At 38.0% G+C, this 24586-nt stretch overlaps 1 protein-coding gene across 4 annotated transcripts in view; it reads left to right on the plus strand.

Annotated features, from left to right (window-relative positions):
* LOC120457380 (partitioning defective 3 homolog) overlaps positions 1-24586 on the plus strand; it is a 35493-nt gene that overhangs the window by 2728 nt on the left and 8179 nt on the right. The window contains exons 1-2 of one of the 4 annotated variants that reach the window (XM_039644919.1): positions 16104-16190; positions 23941-24264. The exons of 2 other annotated variants lie outside the window; for them this stretch is intronic. In XM_039644919.1, the coding sequence (XP_039500853.1) occupies positions 24082-24264 (183 nt within the window). In that variant the 5' untranslated portion in view covers positions 16104-16190; positions 23941-24081. Of the gene's footprint in view, positions 1-16103; positions 16191-23940; positions 24265-24586 lie in introns of those variants that run through there. One more of the 4 variants, XM_039644922.2, reaches the window with a different exon arrangement.

A 24586-nucleotide genomic window follows, 5' to 3' on the forward strand; every position in this document is an offset into this window, starting at 1 on the left:
TGCGGGGGATCCCTTTTTCCTTTCCTTTTCTCGTTCTTTTCCTTGTTCTTTATTTCCCTTTATTTTGATAATGATTATGAGTTGTGTTTTTCTTTGCTTGCCGCAACGATTAAGTCATAATTTAGATGGTTAGCGCCCTGGGAATCTTAAACTTCCTATAAGAATTTATTACCGAAGTTGGTAAATTAAACTGGGGTTCTATTGGAAAATATAGTCTATTCTGATATCCTAAATAGTAGATTCTGAATAGATTCGTACAGTAGAAAGTGTGAGGAAATGGAAAGTACTAGCCATCATTTGTTTATTGCAGGCTAGAGAAAAAGCTACACTAATTAGGCGTTTATCCAAACCACAAATAGTCCGAAACCAAAGTCTTCTGCATGGCATTTCCGGCGAGGATTTGGTTTCTCGCGGGGATTGGGGGGTCTGGAACTGGCAATGGACGGGGAGACCTGTGTGGAGCCCGATCTGTTGCAACGTGTGTGAATTTTGGTTTGCTTTCATTGTCTGGCCAAAAGACGAAACTGTGTCAGCTGCAATTAAGTGCAAGAGCCGAAAGACTGAAAAGAAAGGGGGAAGTAAACAGATCGGAGGGGCGGCGGTGGTGCTACCAACAAATAAGACGCTTTCCATTTCGCGATCACGTGCGCCGTCCAATTGCAGACCAAAAATTCAACCTGCTAATTATGCAATTGCATGCAAATGCAATGTAGGTTTGCTACACCAACAGATCCCAAAAATATCTAAGGAGAATCCTAAAATAATTTACCACAATCACCATATTTGGTATAAAAAATTAAAGTATAATACTAATGATACGGTTTCGAATAACAATTCATATTCTTTTACCCTCGACTGTTAACTCATTTTGCTTTTTGCAAGATCAACGAAATCGAATGACTTGCAGCTAGCTGCACTTCAAATTCTTCGGCACATGAGATACTATTGTATCTTTTATATACATTTCTGCTATTCCGAATCCGTATTTTTTTTTGCAGCTGTGCGATCGCAAGTTTTTTGTTTCTAGTGCTCTGTTTTGTTTTTCGCTTTTCGTTTCATTATCTTTTGCAGCCAACATGTGCAAACTTAACATTGTGTGTGAGGTGTGAAGTGGAATAGGGTGTATAAGAGCTACAAACTGATAAAAAAGGCTTAGAGTGTTACCAACTGACCTATTGCAATGGAAGATATATAACATTCATGATGTTTTCATATGCGATTCCAAGTGTGAGATAATTGGGATCTTGACAATACTATTCCATTGTAACTCGGAATTTAATGGAAGTATTTAGGTGAAAATTGGTATAGGAAGTAATTATAGGGGGAAATAGATAATTAAATAGATTCAATAATCCCAACCATAGTAACTCGAAATCTATTAGAAGAATTTACCCAAAAATTGTTGTCAATCACTTAAATTGAGAAACTACTAATAATCATGAATAAATATATAATAATTGCGAATATTTTAGCTAACCTTCGAAATATCTGAATAAAAATAATGTACGCGTTTATAAATAATAAATAATTGTGCACAGGCGTTACACTGCTAGTAATGAACTTGAAACTGACTTTTAAGGAGTCAGCTATAATTCTACAAACTCGATCCATATGGCAAATCGAAATAGTTTAGGAGCAATATGATATTCCCGCTTGCGATTCCTTTGTTCGAGTTCGACTTTGGTGGGCGTTATGTGTTATCAAAGCTCAACTCTTGCGTCGTCTGTTTATTTTGTATGCCTGGGAAACCAGAGATATGAGTGCAAAAAAAAAAAAAAAAAAAAAAACAGACAGATACAGCGTATAAACCAAAGATGAAGAAAAAAATTTCATTGAGCATTTTCCTTGTCGCTGTTGCTGAATTCTTGGCATTAAGCGGCAACAACGGCGGCAGAAAAACCAGTTTTGCACAATTTGTAAATTATTTAGTCATAAAAAAAATATATCCAGCTCTCTTCTTTCGCTCTCTCACTCGCTCCTGTGCTGCCATCTCGCTTGCACATTGTTTGCGGTTAAATTTTTTGATTTTTCTACTCACGCTACTAATTGTTAGCGTATTTTAAGTGCGCTCTAATTGGTTTAAGTCAATAATTACAATGAAAATATGGTAGCAACACTATGAGTGGAAAAGCGGAAGGGGATCTATGGGGTTTTATGTTGGGGCCAGGCTTTGACAATGGCAAATAATCGATAAATCCAAGCGGCAAACACCTTGGCCAGTTTCTTTTTATGGCCAATGGAATTTCGTTAGAATTTCGCTGGCATTTGGCTGAACGGCGAAATGTCGGTTGTACTTATGGACTGAAGGTCGGAAGTGCCCGGAATCGCATGTATAGTAGTAATAAGTAATGGATATTTATAAAGATTTTTATTCACTTCAAATTTGTTATTACATGCCATTAAAAGATAGCTTTTAGGAATTTCTATTATAAATCTATCTTTAATTTAGTCCATTTTAGTGTTTGGCATTATGTTCGTTCCCACCCGCGATCTTTTAGATCTTTTCCCTGAACATTGTAGATAAAACATTTTTGCAGCTGTTGTTCGAAATGAAAAATGCAAGCCAATTATGAGCGGCTATGTGAGAGGCCTTCCACCAGGCTGACCAAAAAAAAAAAAGTAGAAACCATTTAAGGTGGACCTACCACACGCACACGTGCGGTCCACCCCACCCATTCGTAGATAATCTCCATTGGCATCTGCATTTCCCACTTGCCCCTGGGAAACTAAAAGAAAATGTGGTCAAAATGGGAAAATGTAGAAAAATCAATTGGATTTTGCTAGTATTGTTTTAAAATAACCAAATATATTTCAATAAAAGTTGATAACTCTCATTAGGAAGTAGCTTGGAGTTTCCAAAGCAAAACGCTGTGAGATAAACAACTCCAATCAAAATTCTTTATCGCAAACAAGTAAGTCAGTGCGATATAATGAAATGCCTGACTTCACTAGAACCCCTGCCCCAGGCCACGCCCCCAGAACCTCGCCGCCTTTCGTCGGACGTCAGGTAGCACTGTACTACGTATATCGTATATGTGGTACAGTATGTAGGCTCGAACCCATACCCATACCGATACCCATACCCATACCTATACCCATTCCCAAACTCAGACTCAAACTCAGTAAAACTCGACTCTTGGGGGTTGTGACTGCAGCTATAATAGTTTCTGTTTTGTCGGTTGGCATGACAACAACCTGATTACACGTTTGTACGTTTCTCCATTCTGTATATATACACTTATATTTATATATATATGTATATATATATATGTATAGTTATATGGCAAAAACAACAGGCTACAACAAAATAGCAGTTGACTGCGTCATTTTCAATATAGCCAGGCCATATTAACCAAGCCATAGATATTATTATTGCAGTGCATTGTGGGCTGATTCACTTGGCCACGCTACCAAATTGGGAGCGAGAAATTCAATTGAATTATCGTTTCTCCACTCCACTCAACAATATATCCAGTATTTAGTTTCTAGCTCGATTTGTGTGTAATTGAAATTGGAAATAATTTCAAGTGACACCCACTCACTAGCCGATATCGCAGACATGGTTCGCCTACGGGTTCTTCGATTAATTTTATTATTTTATTATTCTACAAACTGCAGCGATCGATCGGATATGGAATTACTATTCCAATTGCCAGTTGCGTTTCCCAGAAAACAACTAGCTGAACATGGTTCGATTGCAGAGGGTTCCGTGAACTAAAACGATTGGGTTTCAGTTTAAACTAGAAATAAAATCTAAATTCAAGAAAGAGTTTATCTTCGGGGGAAGCATATCTTTCCATTCTTATAGCCTTATATATTCTTATATAATACATCGCCCAAGTGTTTGATTATTTTTTGCATTAGTCACGAGAATTCGTCACTGATTTGGAATTTGTTGCAGCCTTCGTCTATCGATTTATTGAGGTATTATTTCGTATCCGCTTTATTATTCCCGCACTATATCTCTCGATTGTTTACATTGTATTGCATGCCAAATCGTTTTCCCCTTTATGGACACAGAAACTCAAATTTGGTTTCGAATTTGTGCTAAGGAAAGGGGTTTTGATGGCGGTACACGACGGAGAAGTCGGGGTGTAAATGGACATATTTGAGTTGCATTTGCATGCCTGGCACGAGTGCACGATTTTTTGTTGCCTTTTTGGAAATTACTGCCTCGAGTTGCATTCTCTATGAAAGTTTCCCCCTTTCCCTGTCCATAAAATTATCTATATCAATCTGCTTGCATTTGAACTCGTTCTTTAAACTTTTAGGACGGTCCAACTTTTTATTGAAAATATTTACAAAATCGAAAAAATATATTTCTTTTATTTGCTGCTTTGTGCTGTCTTTCTAGTTTGATAGTTTGGATTATTATTGAAAGTATTTTTTAAGGTGTAGCCCAAAATGCACTTTTTTATCATATCGTGTAGAATTACAAAACATTTTATTGCCACACTAATTGAGTATCTATTTTTAGTCACGCACGTGTGTGTGCACCCACCGCCCCACCGCTGGCACGCCCCTGACCTCCGGCCACGCCTCCATTCGTGCCGCCCCCTTCCCTTGTGATATTTGTTTTAATTTTTTTGTTATTTTGGTGGTTCACTTCCCAATTGCGGTGGTTCGTGTGCTCCAGATGGGTTTGGTTTGGTGCCGCTTCCGTTTTCATGTACACTTTGGGATGCATTTCAGGATACGAGGGTTAATACCCATTAATGGGTAGCGGGGGAAAAAGGGAGTAGCAGCTGCTGTTTAGGCTGCAACGACGCCTTTCAATGGCAAAAACCAACAGGCCAAAGGCAAATTAATTGGTTAATATTATTACTGGACAAGCTTACGGTGGCGGAAACATGGAAACACACCTACCGAAAATAAAGCGATTGACTCCCAACTCACCCACCAACCCCACTCTGACTTTACCCCATTTATTATTATTATTATATCATTCAAATTAATGAGAAGTAAAGAGAGTTCAAGGTGGGGAGCAGCACTCTACGTCATATTCATGCATGGTTAGGTCGCCAAGGTGGCTCAAAAGATCATTAAAAAAAATTAAAAACAGAATTGGGAGGTGGCGGTGCGTGTGTGTCGACAAGCTCCATTGAAGGGGAACCCCGGGGTCAAGTGCATAATATTGGCCAATAGTTCAAGTTCAAGCTGAAGTTGCTCAAAAAGATATTACAAAATAATTTTTCTATTTTTTTATAATTCTTCTATTCAAGGTGATAATAGGTTGACATATATTTTATATTACCTATAACATTTTTCATTGCAATGGACTTTTGTCGTCTTTTTGCCGCGTAACGAAACTAAAAGTTTTCTGATTATGGGGTTCAGCTAAATTTACATTTTTATTAATTTTATCCAATTTCTCCCATTGAAAAATCTCAATTCGTTTCGTATTAATATGAAGTGGTTCCCGTTCCGTGCTTTTCAATAAAATACAAATAAAAAAACACGGCCATTTAGTTTGTGTTTTGTTTATTTATTTCAATTTTTATAATTGAGCTTTGTTCAAACTAGCTTTGTGTTGTTTTGTCATCTAAAAAACGTGGCAACCAGACGAAAACAAACGAACCGACATCGCTTAACAATGCAACGATCTGCTGGTCAGTGGTGCTCGAGTGGGCGTGGCCCCTTCCGCCCACCGCCGCCGCCCTCTTCCCGGTCTATTTTGTTTTTATATATTCTCTTTTTTTTCATTGCACAAAAGCATTTTCTGTGCAGCAACGTGACGTTTTCGGGTAATGAGTAAGCGCGAAATAAACACGGTCTCTAAAACACTGATAAAATTTGGTTTAATTAATGCGAGATAACCAAAACTTACCAATAAAAAGCAACTAAATGTACAAACATTAAGTTGGTTAGTTATTTATTTCAGTTACGAATCCCTTCCTATATTAAGAATTGATTTAAGTGATTTGTTATAAAATTAGTCAAACAAAAGTTTAATTTCAATTTAAATACCTTTCATTTGTTTCGAATGTAATTTTGTGTGATTCATTGCTCATTATTCTTTATCCTTTCGATCGGAGCTCCTCATGGTGTAAATATAGCATGTTGTGTACCATATACCGTACCCCAAAAAGCGTTCAACCGATGGCGATCGCACATGCCTGATATAGGCACGTATCGGAATGTATCTTTTTTATTTATTTATTTTTTGCGAGTGTTTGCCAAAGGGGTTGGCTTGGGTCAACTACCCAAACCCGTACCGTAACCATATCCGTGCCCATCGCCAGTCATCGACAGTCGCAGCGTCACCATTCATCAGCCATAAAGTACCCACGAATACACTTATACTCGTATACACACTCGCAAACGGTTGTTTGGTTGGTCAACTTTTGCATTTCATTCCCCGGGTTCTCTTCCATTGCATTTGAATCCATTCCGCTGAACTTTCAGCCAACTCAATCGCCGGGTAACCAAAAACCCAGACGAACTCTGTTACTATAAACTCTATAAATACCAAGTAAATAAGCATTTGATTATCCAACTTATAGGTTTCAAACTGAGTAAGATTATTATAAAATAAAAGTCGCCAACTATTTTGTGAATAAATATGACAAAATGTACAAATATTCTATACCACCCTCTTTGTAGGGCATACGCATCCTCGTCTGGGCAGCTGCTGTGCTTGTTTTCTTAACGTTTTTATTTTTATTTCAATTTCAATTTGTGTAATAACCAAAAACGTAAGACTCAAAGCAGAACGTCGCTCACGTTTCGGTGATAAAGGCAAAAATAAGCAAGTAGTAGAAATCAACAAAAACCGCATTTTTCTTCTCGGTGATGCAAAGTCAAAAAATAGTACAAAAAAACCAAGCCTGACTGGCTGGAATGCCGAGTGAATTGGCAGCCAACGGTTATTGAGTTCAAAAAAAGAGGCGAAAAGCTGGGATTGCGCCGTATTTTTTTTTTTGGGCTAGGTCAGTTTCAGTTTAGCTTTGGCGGGCAATGAAAGGCAATACTTCCAGAAATCAAATAAACGCAGCCATTAATTTTGGAACCCATTTTGTTCGGCTCCAATTAATAAACGTGGTTGTAGTTGTGTTTAGGCATATGTCAGCCCGAAATTAACATTTGGCCGACGACTGTGAGTCACTAGCTTGTATATTTCCCCCTAAATAAAACTACATATCGCCTCAATCTCCCTATATTTGTATTTATCCAGGTGTTTCCTCTAGAAAAATACCAAACAAAATAAAAGAGACGTGAAATTTTTACAAATGATTCATCCAAAGAGAGAAATAAGAGGCAGTGCCAAAGAATGTCGTTGATGAAGGCCACTTCGCAAAAGGCTGTAAAGATGGTCTTGTCTCGACTTTGGCTTCTTTTGGGTTTTTTATTTTGCTTTTATTTCGTGACCGCTTTTCGTAGGCGCTGCACGTGCAAATGCTTTTGAATGAAAATGAGAAATAGGCAGGAAGGTGAGCCAAAACCGCAAAAGGTAACAACGATAGCTAAAGCCCCTCTAAGAGCCCCCGCAATTGGGCCACGCCTAATATAAATTGCGCACTTGCCTCTCCAACGTGTTTAATTAATTATAGACAGTTGGTGCTCGATAAGTTGGATTTTGTTTGCTTTATAAGTAAGCGTAAACTTGCAGTGCAATTTAGGATTTATAACAATTAACATGTATATTTTTAATATGATTCTTTTATTACTATTACTTCTGCTTAAAGATGTTGAGGTACCACTGTACTTTGAGCGGGGGCGATGCTCTTTGCCCAGTGAGAGAGAGCAACACGGCTCTTTTTCGCATGCCTGCCGCTCGTTTTACTCTCTCATTTGCCCATTTGCCCATTTGCTCACTTTGCGTTCTCGCAAAACGAAAGACTGAGGCGACAAACTCGACGACTGGCGGCAAATGGCGGACGAAGAGAAAGAGTCGTTCCAATTGAGCAGGCTATAGCGCATTTAGATGTGTGCATGTACATTTGTGTGTATGTAAACAGAGGTGTGTGTACAATGCACCCACATGCCACAACAATAAGACCAACAACAACGCTGGCTTGGCCTTGAAATTGCTTAGCAACAACAACTCTACTTTTTTGCACGCGTTGACTTCAAATCGCTGGGCAAATAACAAGGAAACACCAGCAAATTTTCTTTGGCTTGCAAAAATTACAAATAATTTTAGCATTAGCATATGTACATATATTCCATGGTTTAGTTATGTAGTAATGTTACTTTTTTTTACTATCTGACATTCGCTTTCCGTTTCTGTTTATCAAAAAAAAAAATCGGTTAAACAATTCTTTTGCTTTTCATTGGACCTTATTTATTGCCTCAAAGTCACCCAAACACTTTCCATTTATTTTTGTGGAATGCAGAGACAAACGCTTCCACTCTGCGCCCCTCATAATTTCTAAGCATTTTTGGGCATTTAATTTCACTTCCATGAACAATAAAAAACCACCAGAAAAGAGTAAATTTAATTTCTATATAAAAACCTTTTTTTATTTAACCCAAAAAAGGGAAGCATAAAACAAGATTTGTCATCGCGTTGTAGTTGCCTTTGTGCATAGTATATTTTCATAGTATTACTTTATTTTCGACTGTGTTTCTTTATGATAATTGTTATTTGTGTTGAAATATTTGTTTATTTTTGTTGGGCTGCGCAAGCCAGCTTACGAAATGATGTGAACTTTTGCACAGGGTTGTCTTGGTTCAGGGTTTCTTTTGGTTGATCATTCCTTCGAGAGTTTTAGGAAGCCGGAATTCTTGCCAAAAAAAATGTGTATTTGCCCGCACAGTAACATTATTATTGTTTACGATTCCAAAGCACAGAAACCAAGCCCATAAATGTATCTTCTAATTTCGGTTTAATGTTGTGTCCCCTGTCGCTCGGAATAATTCCTGGAATCGGGAATCGTTCGACCTGAGATGGTATTCTCTCAACTACGGCAGGTCTCTACAATTCACAGATAAAAAGAGGGTGTGCCATCTGTATACAGACATATAAAAGTGGTATGGTGTGGGTATTATAGAAAGGGGCTTTGTTGTAGTTCTATTTGAAGTACGTATTTAAGTGGCATTTAGCATGAAATTGCGATCCTTTTGTTTGTTGGCTAGCTTGTCTTGGGTTCGTTTGGTGTCTGAAAAAGGAAGCTTTCATTTAACGCTTTCTATGGTGCTACAGTGGGACTTCTAGAATGGAAGCCATGTTATTGAAAGCCTATTAAATGTTTAAGCGGTTATAACGGATATTTTGTTTAAATAAGGACCGTAATTTGAACGGAAACATAATGTAACCGAAATCGCATTTCCTGGCAATAAACAAATTTATTTATCTTGCCAATTCCACAATAACTTATCGCTGTTATTTACTGTGCGGCTGCGTTCTGTGTCATGCGACACACATGAATGTAAAGCTCGGCTTACTCTTTTTTCCTTTGTGCGTGTGTGGTGCGTCGTCTCTTTTTTCAATTCCGCAAACAATAAATTATATTGTTTTTGGATACCCCAGCGAGTGTGGAGAATAAGAATAAGAAGAAGCCTTTCTTCATCTTGCATTTCTCCACCCGATCTTTGCTTTTGTTTGCCCAGCAGAAGAATGAAGATAATAAGAACAGTCAGAAAAAAATCCCCAAAGCGGCATCCAGTTACCAAATACAGTAGGCACTCGTAAATTTGAATAAAATATTGTTTTATACTTTGGCTTTTCAATTATTCTACTTTTTTGCAATGCTTTTTGTGTTGAACTACCAAGTAGAAATTGAAATATTTATAAGTCGAAATACTAAATATTTATAAATAAGTAAACTATTTTCTTACTTTATATCTTAAAGTTTAAGTTACTCTGTTGAATCTCAATTCATATCGGTTTTCTTAGCGCTTTGTTGTTCGGCATTTTCTTTGTGGTTTTGGTAGGGGACCCAGTTGATGGGATTACCTTACCTTATTCACTTGATTGATTGGATGATTGATTGACTGATTGAGTGAAGTTGCAGCTACATCTCCAACTTTTATCTCCAGCTGGTTTGCCTTGAAATAAATGCGTTTCCGTCGTTTCTTTTCTTTGACGCTGTCTTGGCTTTTTCATTTTCTTCATCACCTGTTGCCATCTCACTTTCACTCGAATTGACTATCTCTCTCTGGCTTGTCTTTTGCATAACCACGATCGAACGAGCTTTTGTAATGAACTCTGACCCCTGAAATCCCCCCTCCCCCCCCATTTCATCGCCCCTTTAAACATGTTGATGGCATTGCGGAAATTCACACACATTAAAAACAACCAACAAAGATACAAAAGACTACGCAGGCCAAAATAAAAACAACAATTTAAGCTTGCGCAATATCCGATTGGTTTATTGTTGTCTTGTTTTAGTTTTAACTTCGTTTTTTATTTTGTTACCTATGGAGGAAGAAGTGACCCAAGCCAAGCCGCTTAGACAATTACAATTAGGAGCGAGTAGTATTTTCTAGATTTTTTTTTTCGTCGCCTCTCTGGGTCAGTTTTTGTATTACTTTGGTTTGTTTCGCTGGCGCTAAGTGACTTGGCTAAAAAGTTGAGGAAAATCCAAGATAAGTGCTCTAAATGGGACAAATAATGATGAATCATTCGATCATGCTGCTAATGGGATGAATTACTCATCAGCTAATTGTTATAAGCTAACCGAAATCCTATACATACTTTATACGAAACTTACAAAACCTCTAATGTGTAATAGATCTGATTTGAAATCCCTCATGAGTATTCGGTTTACGTGCCTTGTATATGGCTTAAAATTCATGGCTTTTCCCAGAATCTATCTTGTCGCATTCCCTATGCACACATCTCCATTAGTTAAATAGTTTCTCACACGGAATATCCATCCCCAGCAATCCAGGATACTCAGCACATTTTAAAATTCAGAGCAAGCAGATGCATAAATAAACGTCAGGCACTCGCTCAAAAATGTCAGGGGTTTGGCTTGGCTTGGCTTGGTTCTTGGGTTTGGTTTGGCTTGGTTTTGGTTTAGTTTTGGTCCTACCCATACCCATTCCCATACCCGTACCCATACTCGTTCCCATTCCTCTCGAGCTCCCTGCCTTTGACACTGCCATTCCTCTCACGTTTCCCTCGCTCACTGCGTGTCAAATCAAAGTGCGACTTGAGTGCGGCTCCCCAAAGATTTCCCCTGCAGCCCGCTCCCTCGTAATCCCATCCATATGAAGGCCCCACCCCCAACACACGACAACAACAAGCGCGTACAGTGGTACCTTTAATTATGAAATTATACAGTTCTATTACGCCAGCAATGTCAGCAAAATCAAGTTTAAAACGGTAATAAAAATGATAATTGAAATAAATAATATAATCGTAAATAAGAAGTATATTATTTGTTAAAATTAATTTGAAATATGGCATTTAAGTATGCTCTAAGTAATTATAATTTTCCGAAATTATAAAAAATTATTTCCACTGTACTACAGTAACCACACAACCGCAGCAACAACAGCGGGCAGTCACGAGCCGCCGACTTTAAGCCGCTTGTAATTGATCGTGTCTTTGACATTAGAAAAACATTTTCTCTCTCTCCGTCCCGCTCCCAATTGTCATCCTCCCCCTGTTCCCCTAGTTTTTCCCCCCATGTCTTGTTGTTGTAGCTTGTTGCATGAAAATGTAACGCAAGCACGAGACATCGTCATCCGCCGACCAACTGGTGCACGGTGGCTAATAAAGCGCACGCAGCGACAGTAAATCCACTTAGCGGTGGGTGGTGGGCGGTGGGAGGTGGTTGGAGTGGGCGGAGTGGGTGAGTGGAGTCGAGCGGTGGAAAACAGAAAGGAAGCCGCACAAATGGTCCAAAAGATTCAGAGAGTGTCAAATGAAATGAGACGTGGCCGGAGCAACAGGCTAAGAAAAAAACAGGGGAAGTTCACTAGCGGTACGGTAAACATACGATAAAAAGATTTCAAAATGTATTTGAACGAAATTTAACACAATAAAAATAAATTTTTGACATTTTATTTATTATATGTTGATCTGAGAAAAGAAAGTTTTCCGACAATGTCAAAGGGTGTTCACTCTATAGAACGCACACTGTATATTTAGGAGATGCAAAATGCATGACTAATTTATCTTTAAGATTAAAGTGACACAAATGCTTAGCAAAGGAAAAATGCATTTCAATTTAATATGATAGTTCATTGTTGGAATATAACGTTTTCATTAAGATAAAACTTATATGCTTATTTATAATTTTTATTTGAAACTAACATATTTCCGCGATGATTCATTTATTTTAATATCTAACTAGAGCACTTATCAAAAGGAAAATGTGTAACCTAGTTTTGTAAACATATCAATGGACTTATTATCACTGTTCCAATTTATTGCCTACCCCAAAAATGAACGTTGGTAATCTAAAACTAATTTTCTTTCCATTTCTATCTACTTGCAGGTAAGATAACAGCTAGTTAATTGAAACAACAGTTGGTGGGGTGAAACAACACTACGGAACAGGTATGCCGCATGGATGACCCACTTGAACGAGCATTTATTTCTACTGACAAATGAAATGCAAGCACCGAGCTGACACATGCCATGGGTGCAGTGAGTCGTAGTTGAGTACTAGTTCCAGAATGCAGAGATTCCAGTCTATATACTTGCGCCGAACTAAACTAGGCAGGGCTCCCAAGTCATAGCTCCCATATCTTATCAGCCCCAGCCAATCGATGCATGTTGCAAGCGCAACAACCCCCCCAAAAAACCAAAAACAAAAATCAACAAAATACCTAAAAACAGGAGGGGAAACAACAAACATTATTGGGGTAAATGGGACAGCGGGGAAACCAAACAAATGCCAAAAAGTAATAAATTATTTATGTCTGGGGACGAGACGCAGAAACACCAAAAAACAAAAGACCAAAGACAATAGATTCAGAACGATTATGTTTTATATAAGAAGAAAAGAGGAATGAAACCAATGTGTTTTTTTTTATACATTTCTAAATACTGATACATTTTTACACAAATCGAATAGTTCAATTTTATAAAACCTAATTAAAACAGGGTTTTCTCTAAGCTTTTCATATTAAAATGAAAATCTGTGTATATTTTCTAAATGATCTCTCTCTTTAGAAATTTACATACTTTTTACCGAATATTTTACACAGTTCACCAACACGCCAAATAGTTACAGCGGACGTTTTTTTTTCAAGTAGTTAAATAGTTCGGTGTCTAGATGGCGCTGTTTAGTTCAGCGCTATGCGATCTTCAAAGTGTGTTTTAATCAAATGAAAGTATCGTCAGTCAAATTAAATTGTCTTAGTTAATGTCGATTTTATTTATTTATTTTATTCTATTGCTACAAATAACAACTGTGTTATTTTCCTGAGACTACAGTTTTAAAGCAACTGTATGATCATTTCCGTTAGAGGCCGCCTTCGAAGTAGACACTAAATCTAGATGGCGCTAGTGAAGTCACTTTATTTTGATTTAAATTAAAATTGAAATCAGTGGGTGAGAAGAGATGGCGACCTTGAGGTCATCGAAGCGCAACAGTTACAACCTGCCACCCACTTCTGAACCTCGTTTTTATTTTGACTGCCCGACAGAACAAAACAAAACCCAAATAAACGAAACGGAACGGAAAACCAATCAAAACACTCAAAAAGCCATCGAAAATTGGGTGAAATGGTGAACGAACTTAACATTTTTTTTGCGCCTGCACCTGTGTGCGTCTAAATCTAATGTTTAAACACACACTGGAGCCATAAAGCCCAGATGCCGAAAACAATGGACCAGTCGAGCAACTTTGTCTTAAGCACGCGAAACTGGGAAAAAAAATAACAACAGTAAAACGAGACCAGCTGCTTGAAAACAGCTGAGAAGTTTTCAATAACGAAACCACACACTTTTCAGTTACAGAGAAAATAAATTTTAAGCATTGAATAAAATGAATTTTACGAAGAATTTTGACTAGCTAAGACTAAAAACTTGCAGGTGCATCCGATTATATTACGTGTTTTATTATAAAATTAAGTTTGAGTTTTTTTTTTTCTGTGCACCTCGTTATATATTTTCCCACCTCCCCGGCGACTTATTGCTCATTAGTTATTGTGTGCTCGCATTTTGGCTGATGACAAAGCTTTTTTTGTTTGTTTATTTTCTTTTTTAAAGCCGAACGGAAGTTTTGGTTGCTTAAAGTTTTACATTCACTGACCGAACAATGGGAATTTGTAAATGAATGAATGATGGAGAGCCAAAGAAAGGCAAATATCTAATTGCTCAAGAACGGAAACCTACGACTTGATTGATGACTCACCTGATTGAGTGATTGAGTGGTGAGCCGGTTAAAATAAACCTGTGCGAAATGAATTAATTAAGTGCATTCAGAACCTGATGAGCTTCAATTCACACACCAGCACACAGAACTGGCCACTCACTCACTCTTTCTCTTTTTTTAGGCGGATGCATAATTATGCCGGTAATGGTACCAACAAATCGGGTACAGTGAACACTAGGGAGCAAAAACTAATAGAAAAGAAGGCATTTTTATTCATTTTGTCGGTTAATTCTAATAGTTTATTTTGAACACTTGCCCAACCAATATTTTAAAAACATAAACATATATATCCTATAATTTGTGAATACGTTAAACATTGTGTTATCGAACCAATACTGTACTAGTAAAGACTAGCAACAAATTGAATTTATGTATTTATTTTTTCTGCTGTTTCGTTTCTCTCATTAATTATGCGAATGTTGCCGAGTTTTTCCTCCGCATTTGCAGTTTTGCTGCTTTGTAGTTTTGCTCGTGGAAAAAGGAAGCTTTCCAGTTCGTTTGGTTTTCGTAGCGCGAGAATTTCAGCTGAAAAGCGGAATAAATGCCTAGCAAACCAACAATTGCAAATGCACTTGAAGGCCGGACCATTGTGGTTGTTGGTGGTGTTGTTGGTGCTGTGTTGGTGATGTGGTGATGTTTTGGTCCCAGAATAAGTGGAAAAAGGAAACTGCTAATGATGATGATTACCATCCGACCATCGTCATTATCAGGCGTCGCCGACATCGTCGTCAATCGTTCATGGTATTCTGTGTCTAGTTTGCCTTGCCTTGCCTCACCTTCCTGCCACCACCACCACCAACAACAACAACTACTACAGAAACAGCAAGTACACCGCTTAATAATGCCAACGACGTCCTGGCGTCAACTCTGCGTTTCCCTGCCTTTTGTTTCAAGCGAAACCCTCCTCCTCCTCCTCCTCCGCCCATTCCACTTAAATTTGCATTCAGCGCCGCCCAGGAAGGGCGGGTATATGGATTATGGGATGGCATAGGTTACCTCGGTTGATATAACTATAACACTTGGCATCAATCTGAAATTTCGGCTTTTAGTTGGATGGTTTTGCAAAAACACAAAGCTATGAAAGGTATAGATCCCTTTTAAAACGTAGTAACTGTTTCGGGAATTTTGGTTTTTATATTAGGATTTTTATGTCGGTTTTCAATTTAAAATGTTCAGGTCGATCATTTGTATTTATTTCAATATCATTTGATTCGTTATTTTACCCTTTCTGAGTATAGGGAGTTTTTTTTAATACGATATATCCGCATTCTGGGCACTTGTTGCTTCTAATTTAGCTGTCGTTGTTGTTGTTGATGGTTGCATCCCCTTTTCCTGCTGCTGCTTTTTTTTTATGTTCTGCACATTTGAGTTTGCGTTACGCTTGACAAAGTTCTTCTGCGCAGTGTTTGTTGTTGTTGTTGTTCTCCTTGCCCGGTGGTCATTTGCCAGCAGTTTGAGAGCCACTGACACCGCCTGCACTTGCCAACGCCAAACGCAGGTGAAAAGAGAGAGATAGTGGGAGAGAGAATGGTTGCGCTCTCTCAACACACTGCAAAAAATAATGTAAAATCCGTACTTATTGTATTTCAAAATATTGCTAGTTCAATTTTATTTGCTCCACTTTTTATTAAATATATAATTGTTTTTATTATATTGCACTATATCTCTAAAAGTTGTTTTATAAAATATATTGTTTATTCCGTTTAGTTTCGCGGTATTTTTCCAGTGCACGCGATCTTGCGCTCTCTCTCTCTCTTTCTCTTCGGCGGCTGCGATTGGTGTGTGAGTGCCGTGAGTGTTTTGTTTTTGCGGCCGCACTTCACTTCGCTTCAGAAATGCGTCGTCGTCGGACGTCGCCGTCGCTGGCCGCAGTCGTCGGTACCGCAATTGTTTAACACAATTCTTTTAACGGTTCGCATAAAGTGCAAAAAATATAACGAAGAAATAAAAACAAAAAAACTAAAAAATGCGTTTTTTTTGTGTTTTGTTCAAGTGCCAAAAATGAGTGAAAACACACAGTTTGAAGACCATTGTGCTTTAGTTGAAACTGCAAGAATTTGAGGTTTATCTAAAGTTGGCTGGCGGCAGCCGATAAAGAAATAGATATATATCTACCACGACAAAAAACAGTTGAGATTAAATTCCAGATAACACAAAAGTGTCTTATTTAAATATGCGCAAGGCGCAAACACTTGTTAGGGGTGATTCTTCCTATAAAGGTTTTCTTGTGCTTAGATTCCCATGACGAGCGAGGAAATGCAGGAAATGTCTTGACATGCACACACACACACTCGAAAAAAATATGCCCAATAGATATAGCTGTTAAATGACCTGAATAAAATGAAAGTTTGCTAGTGAAAAAGATTTAGGACTTAAAATTAATATATATTTTCTATGTTGTAAAATGGAATTATTTTCATCTCGCACAACCGCTTCCTATTCCATTTATTTAAAGGCACCTGTACTTGGGAAACGATCATTAGTGGGAATCTTCCCACCATATGGCCAATGTTCCCTGCCTCAGCGTTTTTACTTTTGTAACTTTTAGGTGGCTTCTTTTGAAGTATGGGATCGGATCCTTTGACCTTTTACATTTTTCTTTCGCCTACCTTCGCATTTCCACATCCACATCCTTGTTACGACGCCTAATAAATCCATTTGGGTCTCCAATTTCAGTTGATTTTACGGCGGGTAATTAGAAGCAGACATTCCCACATTTGGCCGGGTGTGATGTTGGCAATGGAATTCACTTTGCGATAGGGTTTCACGAAAATATTACGTACCGGATTAGGTTGCTAAGGGATTATCGTATGACTTTACTTTGCTTACGGCATGGAACCTTCCTGTCCATCATTCTTTTAAGAAGGTTCTTAATGTAACATTTAAAATCGAAATGTCTGGGACGCCTACCACTAATTGAGGTTTTTTTGGTTTTTCTTTTCAAAGAGTTGGTAGCTTTCTGTTTGACTGAATACCTGCCTTTTGTTTGAATAAAATCTTAAGGGATTGGAATTTCAATCATTTTAATGCCTGGAATGTGATTTGTTATTTTATTTGAATTGATTTGTGATCGGCTTTGAAAGGTATTTCAAAATTCCAATTTTGCTTAGTTGCAATGATCATATAATGCGGAATTTAAAGGTACAGATGTTAAAACTTTGAGTTGCAGGAAGTTCTGTGGTATGTGCCACAAGTACCAGAACATGCCACTAAAGCCTTGGGAGCTGCATATAGCCTTGATTCCAGCGACTTTCACTTGGCAGGAATGCAAAGAACAAGAATCCGCATCCGAATGCGAACGAGAACTGAAACTGCGGCGACTCCAACTTGGTATATCGGAGCAGGTTGAAAGCCGAGGAAGCCGGGGGGCGTGGCCGGGGAGGGAGCCAACTGAAGGGGGTGGGGGTGGGTGGTTCCACCAGTTGGAGTTGCCGCTTGAGTTAAGCTTGTGGTTGGCCTTCACTGACTTTGGCATCGATTGGGTGGGTCCACTAGAATGACCCACTAGAATGCTGCCACACACAGATATATGTATGTATGTATGTTACATATATGTATATAGTAAAGTCTGCATAATTTGTGTGCTTTCGATTCTTGGAGTTAATCTTATCGTTCAGCACAGATAAAATAACTTTCGGGTTACGGTTGTGGTTTCGAACTGATAAAATATTTTCACCGTTCGCTGAGTTCTTTGTTTTTTTTTTTTAGAAACGAGAAGGTTTTTCCAAACAAATTCGATTGGGGTAATCTAAAAAGTCATATAACTATTTTGGTTGATCTCTCGATGGGGCTCTTGATTATCTTGGTTATAAATGGCAATCTTGGTTTCATGATCACCTAATTAATGGATTTTTGTTTAAAGTGTTTACTTCCCGTGCATTGGTACAGGATAATATTAGCATTTAAAGTATTTTCTTGGGCTTAAAAAGGGGTTTATTATTTAAAATTGATGAAAAGTGAATGTTAATAATATTTTACATAGAATTTATTTGTGATTTACGGTTTTAAAATGTTTACTAAATGGTTTAGTTTGCAATTTTTCAAAACTTGTGCCATTTCCCGTGAAATGTAATGTTATGTTTGTCCGTTTTTCACCAAAAATAAAACGATACCAGCTATAAAAGCCACAACAGCGCCGACAGAAAAACAAAGCATAAATACCAATAAATCGCTGGTTGTTGGCCATCAAACAAAGCGAATCAAAACAATCAAAATGCACAGTTAAAAGCCGGCTCTGCTTGATTAACTGTTCGTTAATAGTATTTGTTGTTTTGGCTTTCGGTTGCCAAGTGTCACCAAAGTGGCTTTAAACAAAAATAAAAGTAAATAAATACAAACTTGTTGGTTACAGACGACAGTGAGTGAAAGTGACAGTGAACTCAATTGACCTGAAACGAATACGAAATACGAGCACGTGTTGTATCCGTCTCTCTCTAGCGCTATCTCTCCCTCCCTTTCTACCATCACCTGCCTGTCTCTTTCGCAGCGTTATCATTACCATTTTTTGTTAGATAAAATGCGTATAACTGAGATATTAAATAATGCTTGAGTAATGCGAGTTGGTGAAGCTCACTCAAAGGTTTCAAAAGCACAGAGCACTCTTTCAAATCATTATTACACTGAGAATACAGATAAGATGAGAATTATATCACCACAATTGACATGCATGTATCTGCATTATTTGCCTCTGACTGATAGGTCATGACTATTAAACGGGTGATGGGGCCACTTTCCGTTCTATTTATATACATGTGCAATATATTTTCTTGAAGTGTAAGCCCAGCTTTTACTTTTCTTCCCAACTTCCGTACTTCCTCTGCCTTTTCACGTGCAATTAAGCACAAGTCGCAGCCGTTTAAATCAATTAAAATCTGTGTTACTCAATCACAACTACTCATTCGCCCAAAAATCCTCCCTTCTCCCTCGCCGAGGGTTCAGTCAACTTTTTGTAGTCAGAAAAGCGAACCGGTTGGGGACTTTTCCCTTCCCCACACTCTTTAAATATTTTTTTTTTCGGCAATGGCAATTACGAGCCAACGTTAAAGTTAAAGTTTGTAAGCGGCTTTTGTTGTTTACCATTTGTCTGTGCTCACTGTATTCAACTCACAGTTCAGTTTATGTCGACGACGCTCCACTTTAGAAATGGGCAGGAAAAAGATGAAAGTTTTTCCCTGCTCAGCTGCAATTAATATTAATACGTAACAGACAAACAAAAAAGCGAAGAAACGTCAGAAAAACGTACATTAAGTAAACAATTTTTAAGCGTACAGCTACTCAAAGTCTTTCCTTGTAAGTTTCTCAATTTGTCCAGATGTCAACAGGGCGAATAATGTGGATAAGGGTTATATGTACTCGTAGTAGAAAATGGTATTATCTGTCCCAAGGCCCCTGACTCACACACTTTTGCATTTGGAGCTTAAACGGGTGGAGTAATCATTTGTTTACCTATCAGCGGAAATGTGAGCCAAGCGCGTGTTTGTGAAATATAATTTGTGATTCAGCTAGGTATTTACACGAGTGTTATGGAAGATTTATACTCGATATATACAGAAGGGAATCGGATGTAAATGCCACTTTTCGCACTGAAATTAGCAGTACACATGGTTTATTGGTACAACTCAAAATTCTATATAGATATATTTATTGGTGATTTATTTTAAAAGGTTTGTTAACACAAATCAATGTTTGATCATAATAATCATATTAAAGCAGATCGCTTAGGGTTTATTTTATTCAGATTATCATATTCATTAATATTACGGCTTAGTTTCAATAAATTGCCCATAAAATCGCATATCATTATAATGATGTGTTGGCATTAACTTCCGCGGCTCTCAAGCCATTGATCTTGACTAAAGTGTCGCATAATTACCTGGGCAGTAATTAAGCCAGTAGAAAAAAGGTAAAAGCTGGGAAAAGAGCAAAAAGCAAAAGTTGATGAGCCGCAATGTAGTGGTAGGTTTCGTTTTTCCCCCCGATCTTCATGGCACGCATGATGGGTGTTAAAGGTTCAAGCTCTTTTTCTTGTCAGTCTTTTAGTTTTTTTCTTTTCTTTTCTTTTATTTTTTTTTTTGAGTAATTATGGCAGGCTTTCTTTGGCCATCAACCTGGAATAGAGTGGGGTTTACGACGGAACTTGTGTCACTTTTGCTGGCTTTTCTTTTTCCACGTCCATTGTGAAATATTTTCCCGCGGGCCAGCGACCTCGGCATATGGGAAATACGCTGGGTGACTAGATGACACCCACTCGATCCCATATCTCACTATCATATCATATCGCAGCGATTGATTATAATTAGAGTGCTTAATGTGATTGGGAAAGCCAAATCGAATGGGGCTGGCCATTAGAAAGCGTTGCAATTGACATTAATAGCCTCAAATGGCGTCGACTGCATTTCACTCGGGTTTTCCGACAGCTTTGATAGGCTTTTCCAACCAAGAAACAGCAGCTGCTGTTTTTCTTTGTACCTTTTGTAACTGCAGTGACCCACAACTGCCCTTCTTAACCTCGCCATATGTTTTCAGCTGGAGATGGGTGCAAAACAACAGAGCACAATAAACAGACGATCTGGATTCAATTATCTGCTAATTATTTGTGCAAATGCCCTTCATGAAGCCATATTATTTTGCTTTCGTTGTGTTAATCAGACGCTGATTTAGCTGAACGCTAAAAAGGTGCCGCCTCTCACCTTTCACTTGTTTTTAGTTTTCAGTTTTCTGGGATCTTGAAAGTTCGCGTTTTGGGCAGCAAAAAGTTCGATCTTTTTACTGAACTCACTTATACAGAGATTTTTTCCTAGGGATGAATTTTTCGTTGTAGTGGAAATATATATATTAAATGTTTTAATTTAATTAATAACTTTAAGCGGAATATCAAACATTTTTGTGCTACTTTGATTACTATTAGCTGGTATTTCTTTGGAAAATTCTTTTTTACGTCGCATTTCTCCGTCAAGTTTCCCCGGCGTTAACAATAATGTTATTTAAATCAACAATAGGGTGCCACGCCTCCGGGCCGTTGGTCCGCCACCTTGTGCCTGCACTTAGCTGTAGTTATATCTAATTTTGCTTTTTGCATATATTTTTCCGCTCTTTTCTGCCGTTTGCTACACTTCATTATGGGGGATTTTCTTCAGATTTTTGCCGCTTTTTTTCCCGCCCTTTGCTGCATGGCATGCATAATGACAGCATGTAATTTGGCCTTTCTTTTTCTTCTCCTGCATATTTCCTGCACGTTTGTGGCACTCACATTTATCCCCCCATCTATTCCAAAAACCCCACCTCCATTTCCACCAACCGATGGAGATTGGGACCTCACGGCATCTCGTGGGTTGTTAAAGGCCTGATTGCGAATTATGGCCACCAGCTCTTTCAGAAAACTGAAAACTGAAATCTGAAAACTGAAAACTCGAGCGGAAAGCTAGCTAGCTGGCAATGGCACAAAGGAATCGGCGACGGGGGCGGTTGCATGTCTTGGGGGCGTGGCCGCGTCAGAAAACTTTATATGATCGCATTTTATGCTAATTTACGAGCATTTTTCTCTTTTCAATTAATTTCTTCCCATGGGAGTGGCGTCGCTGATGCCATTATAATATGCATATGTATTTATGATATATATGGTTGGGAGATTATTATATAGCCATTTCTATGCAGGCAGCGTTTTTATTTTCCGAATCGCAGCCAAGAAGGGATTTGCTAATTGATAATTCAAATTGGTGCGTGATTCGTAATCAAAATATATGCTAAATGTATAACAAGGCATTTTCAAGTAAACAGGAAAGTCATATTTAAATAATTAATTATTGTTTCTTTGCAATAGACGATGCAAATAAATTTACTTCATTTCATAATCCACAATGATAGGAAGTATTTTGTCTGAGAATTATCTTTGTAATGCCTTGCAGTTGTAGAGTGCAAGTAACAACTCATCATTTAATTAACATTATTATGGAATTAAAGAGATATACATATGTATGTATATATATATATTTTTGGCTTTCATTCTACTACTAATTACTTGATTATTTATTGAATGAATGATAAACCAATCAATGAATGCTTTACCGAATGAATGAATGAATTCACTCTGCACAATGACTACATTCGATTGAATGAGAATGGTAATGAATGAGTTAAGCAGGTGACCTTTGAATGATCGTGCGAATAACAATTTACGTTTGCCTCACGGGATTTTCGATGGATATTGTGCATAACATAATTTTATTTTTCAATGCTAAATGGAAAAAGGAAATGGCACATCCACTTTTCGCTCAGTGTAGAACAGAGCAGCGAGTTGAGCGAGTTTGTTTTATTTCTGCACTCGACTTGGGTTTTATTTTCGGCTTAAGCAAATATTGGCTCGGCCTGGAAAAATGCTTATGCGAATTTCGGGGTCTATATAAACATATACTCGTATGTACATATATAAACAAATAAATATTCCGAATGTATCTGTATCTGTATCTGCTTCTCAGTTGATTTTGTTGTACTAAGGAGACTGTCTTTTGCTGTGTCTAAAATTTCTAGTAGGCAAATAAATCGCATTTGCGAGCGGGGCACGGTGGATATGGGAGATATATCTTGTCATGCTTCAGCGCGTTGTTGGCGCTTCAAACAGCAAAAAAAAAAAAAAAAAAATGCGATCCATTGTTGTTGTTGTACTTGCGAACCGAACGTCGCATTTATTACAGGTGTGTCCCACCATCCATCTCGCTCGCTCCCACGGCATTGAGGTATTCGGGCTGCTCAGGTGCATAATCAAAGCGAATTTGTGTGCGAAATGGGTTCAACTTGCCGCCGTTGCTGCCACTGCCTTTTTGCTGTTGCAACTGTCCGTTGTCAGTTGATTTATCTACATATTAATGCATTATATATGCATTATATATATATATATATTATACATATATTATGGAAAAATGCCTGAACACGAACACACGATCGTCGTATGTAAAAGGGGGAAATATGGAAAATGGTAGCCGCGTAAGCCTGAAAACTGCTTGGGAAAAGGCCTTTGCTTTCAGCCAAAGAGTCTCGTCTCGTCTCAGAACCGAAAAACTAGTTTTGCGTAAAATAATTGTAAACCGCAGTGCAAAATTGGGTTACATTTTTGTTGAGTGTGCAGAATGAAAAACCGGGTTACACTTATGTATATAAACCGTAAACCTTGACTAATTGTGACTCGCTTTTAATTTCCACTTGTGTTGTTTTGAATTTGATAAGTGATAAGTTTGTTTATTATCGATTGACATAACTTCCATTGCTTAGATATCTCATTTTCATTTATTTGCTTTGTGGTAGTTAGTAAATTTGTACAAAACTCCTTCGTGTCGAAGAAGGTACCATTCACATCGTTTTTATGGCGTCCTCCACAATATCTTACTTACAATTTCCAATGTCGTAGACGCGAGTTCTGTTTTCGTTTTCGTGTGTGCCAAAGATAGCATTTCCGTGTGCCACCGATAAGGCAGCCAATTCACACTGCATTTTGATAGCGTTTTTGATAGGAGGGCACTCTCAACAGTTGCCGCATTGCATCACCGATAAGAGCGTAGACCAAGTGAAGAACAACAATAGCAATAATCATAATAATAACAATGGCACAATCGCAGTGACTAAGAAGCATTGAATCACAGCTAATAAATACCTTTTAAATGCCACACAGCGGTGAAATGTTCCTCAAATCGAAATTAATCGGCAGTTGCACAAAAAAGCCCACGAAAAGCGAACAATAAAACGGGAAAAAAACCAATCGAAATATATTTAATCAAACCAATAAGCAAATACCAAAGAACGCATTTGGACCATGTTCGACGTGCCGCCAAAATGTCCTGCGCTGGCCAACAAATTGGGCGGTCTCTTTGGGTGGCGACACACCTACAAGGTGGCCGCCAAGCACGAGGGGATTCCCCATGGGCAGCTCCACAAGTCCTACTCCCTCACGCTGCCCAAGCGACCGCCCTCGCCATCGGCCTACTCGTGTGTGAAGGTAAAGATCGAAAGATATAGGATACTGCATTGGGGAATTCCAAAGTTTAAGATCAAAGATCACTGGGAAAAATCATTAAAATAAAGGAAATATCTTAAATAAATATCATGTCATAAAACAGAGTTGTGCTATATTATTAATTAATATATTATTAAATAATGAAGCACCTTTATATATTTATTATATATTGAGTACTTAGCTTTATAATTAAGAATATGCCTTAATATGGATTGGTAGTAAAGCACGTTTGCATATCAAATATATTTGTAATTAAAATTAAAGCAATACAAAATTATAGAAATAATTCAATTAGAGATATTGT

This window comes from Drosophila santomea, chromosome X (genome assembly GCF_016746245.2).
Source record: "Drosophila santomea strain STO CAGO 1482 chromosome X, Prin_Dsan_1.1, whole genome shotgun sequence".
In the NCBI taxonomy this organism is placed as follows: Eukaryota; Metazoa; Arthropoda; class Insecta; order Diptera; family Drosophilidae; genus Drosophila; species Drosophila santomea.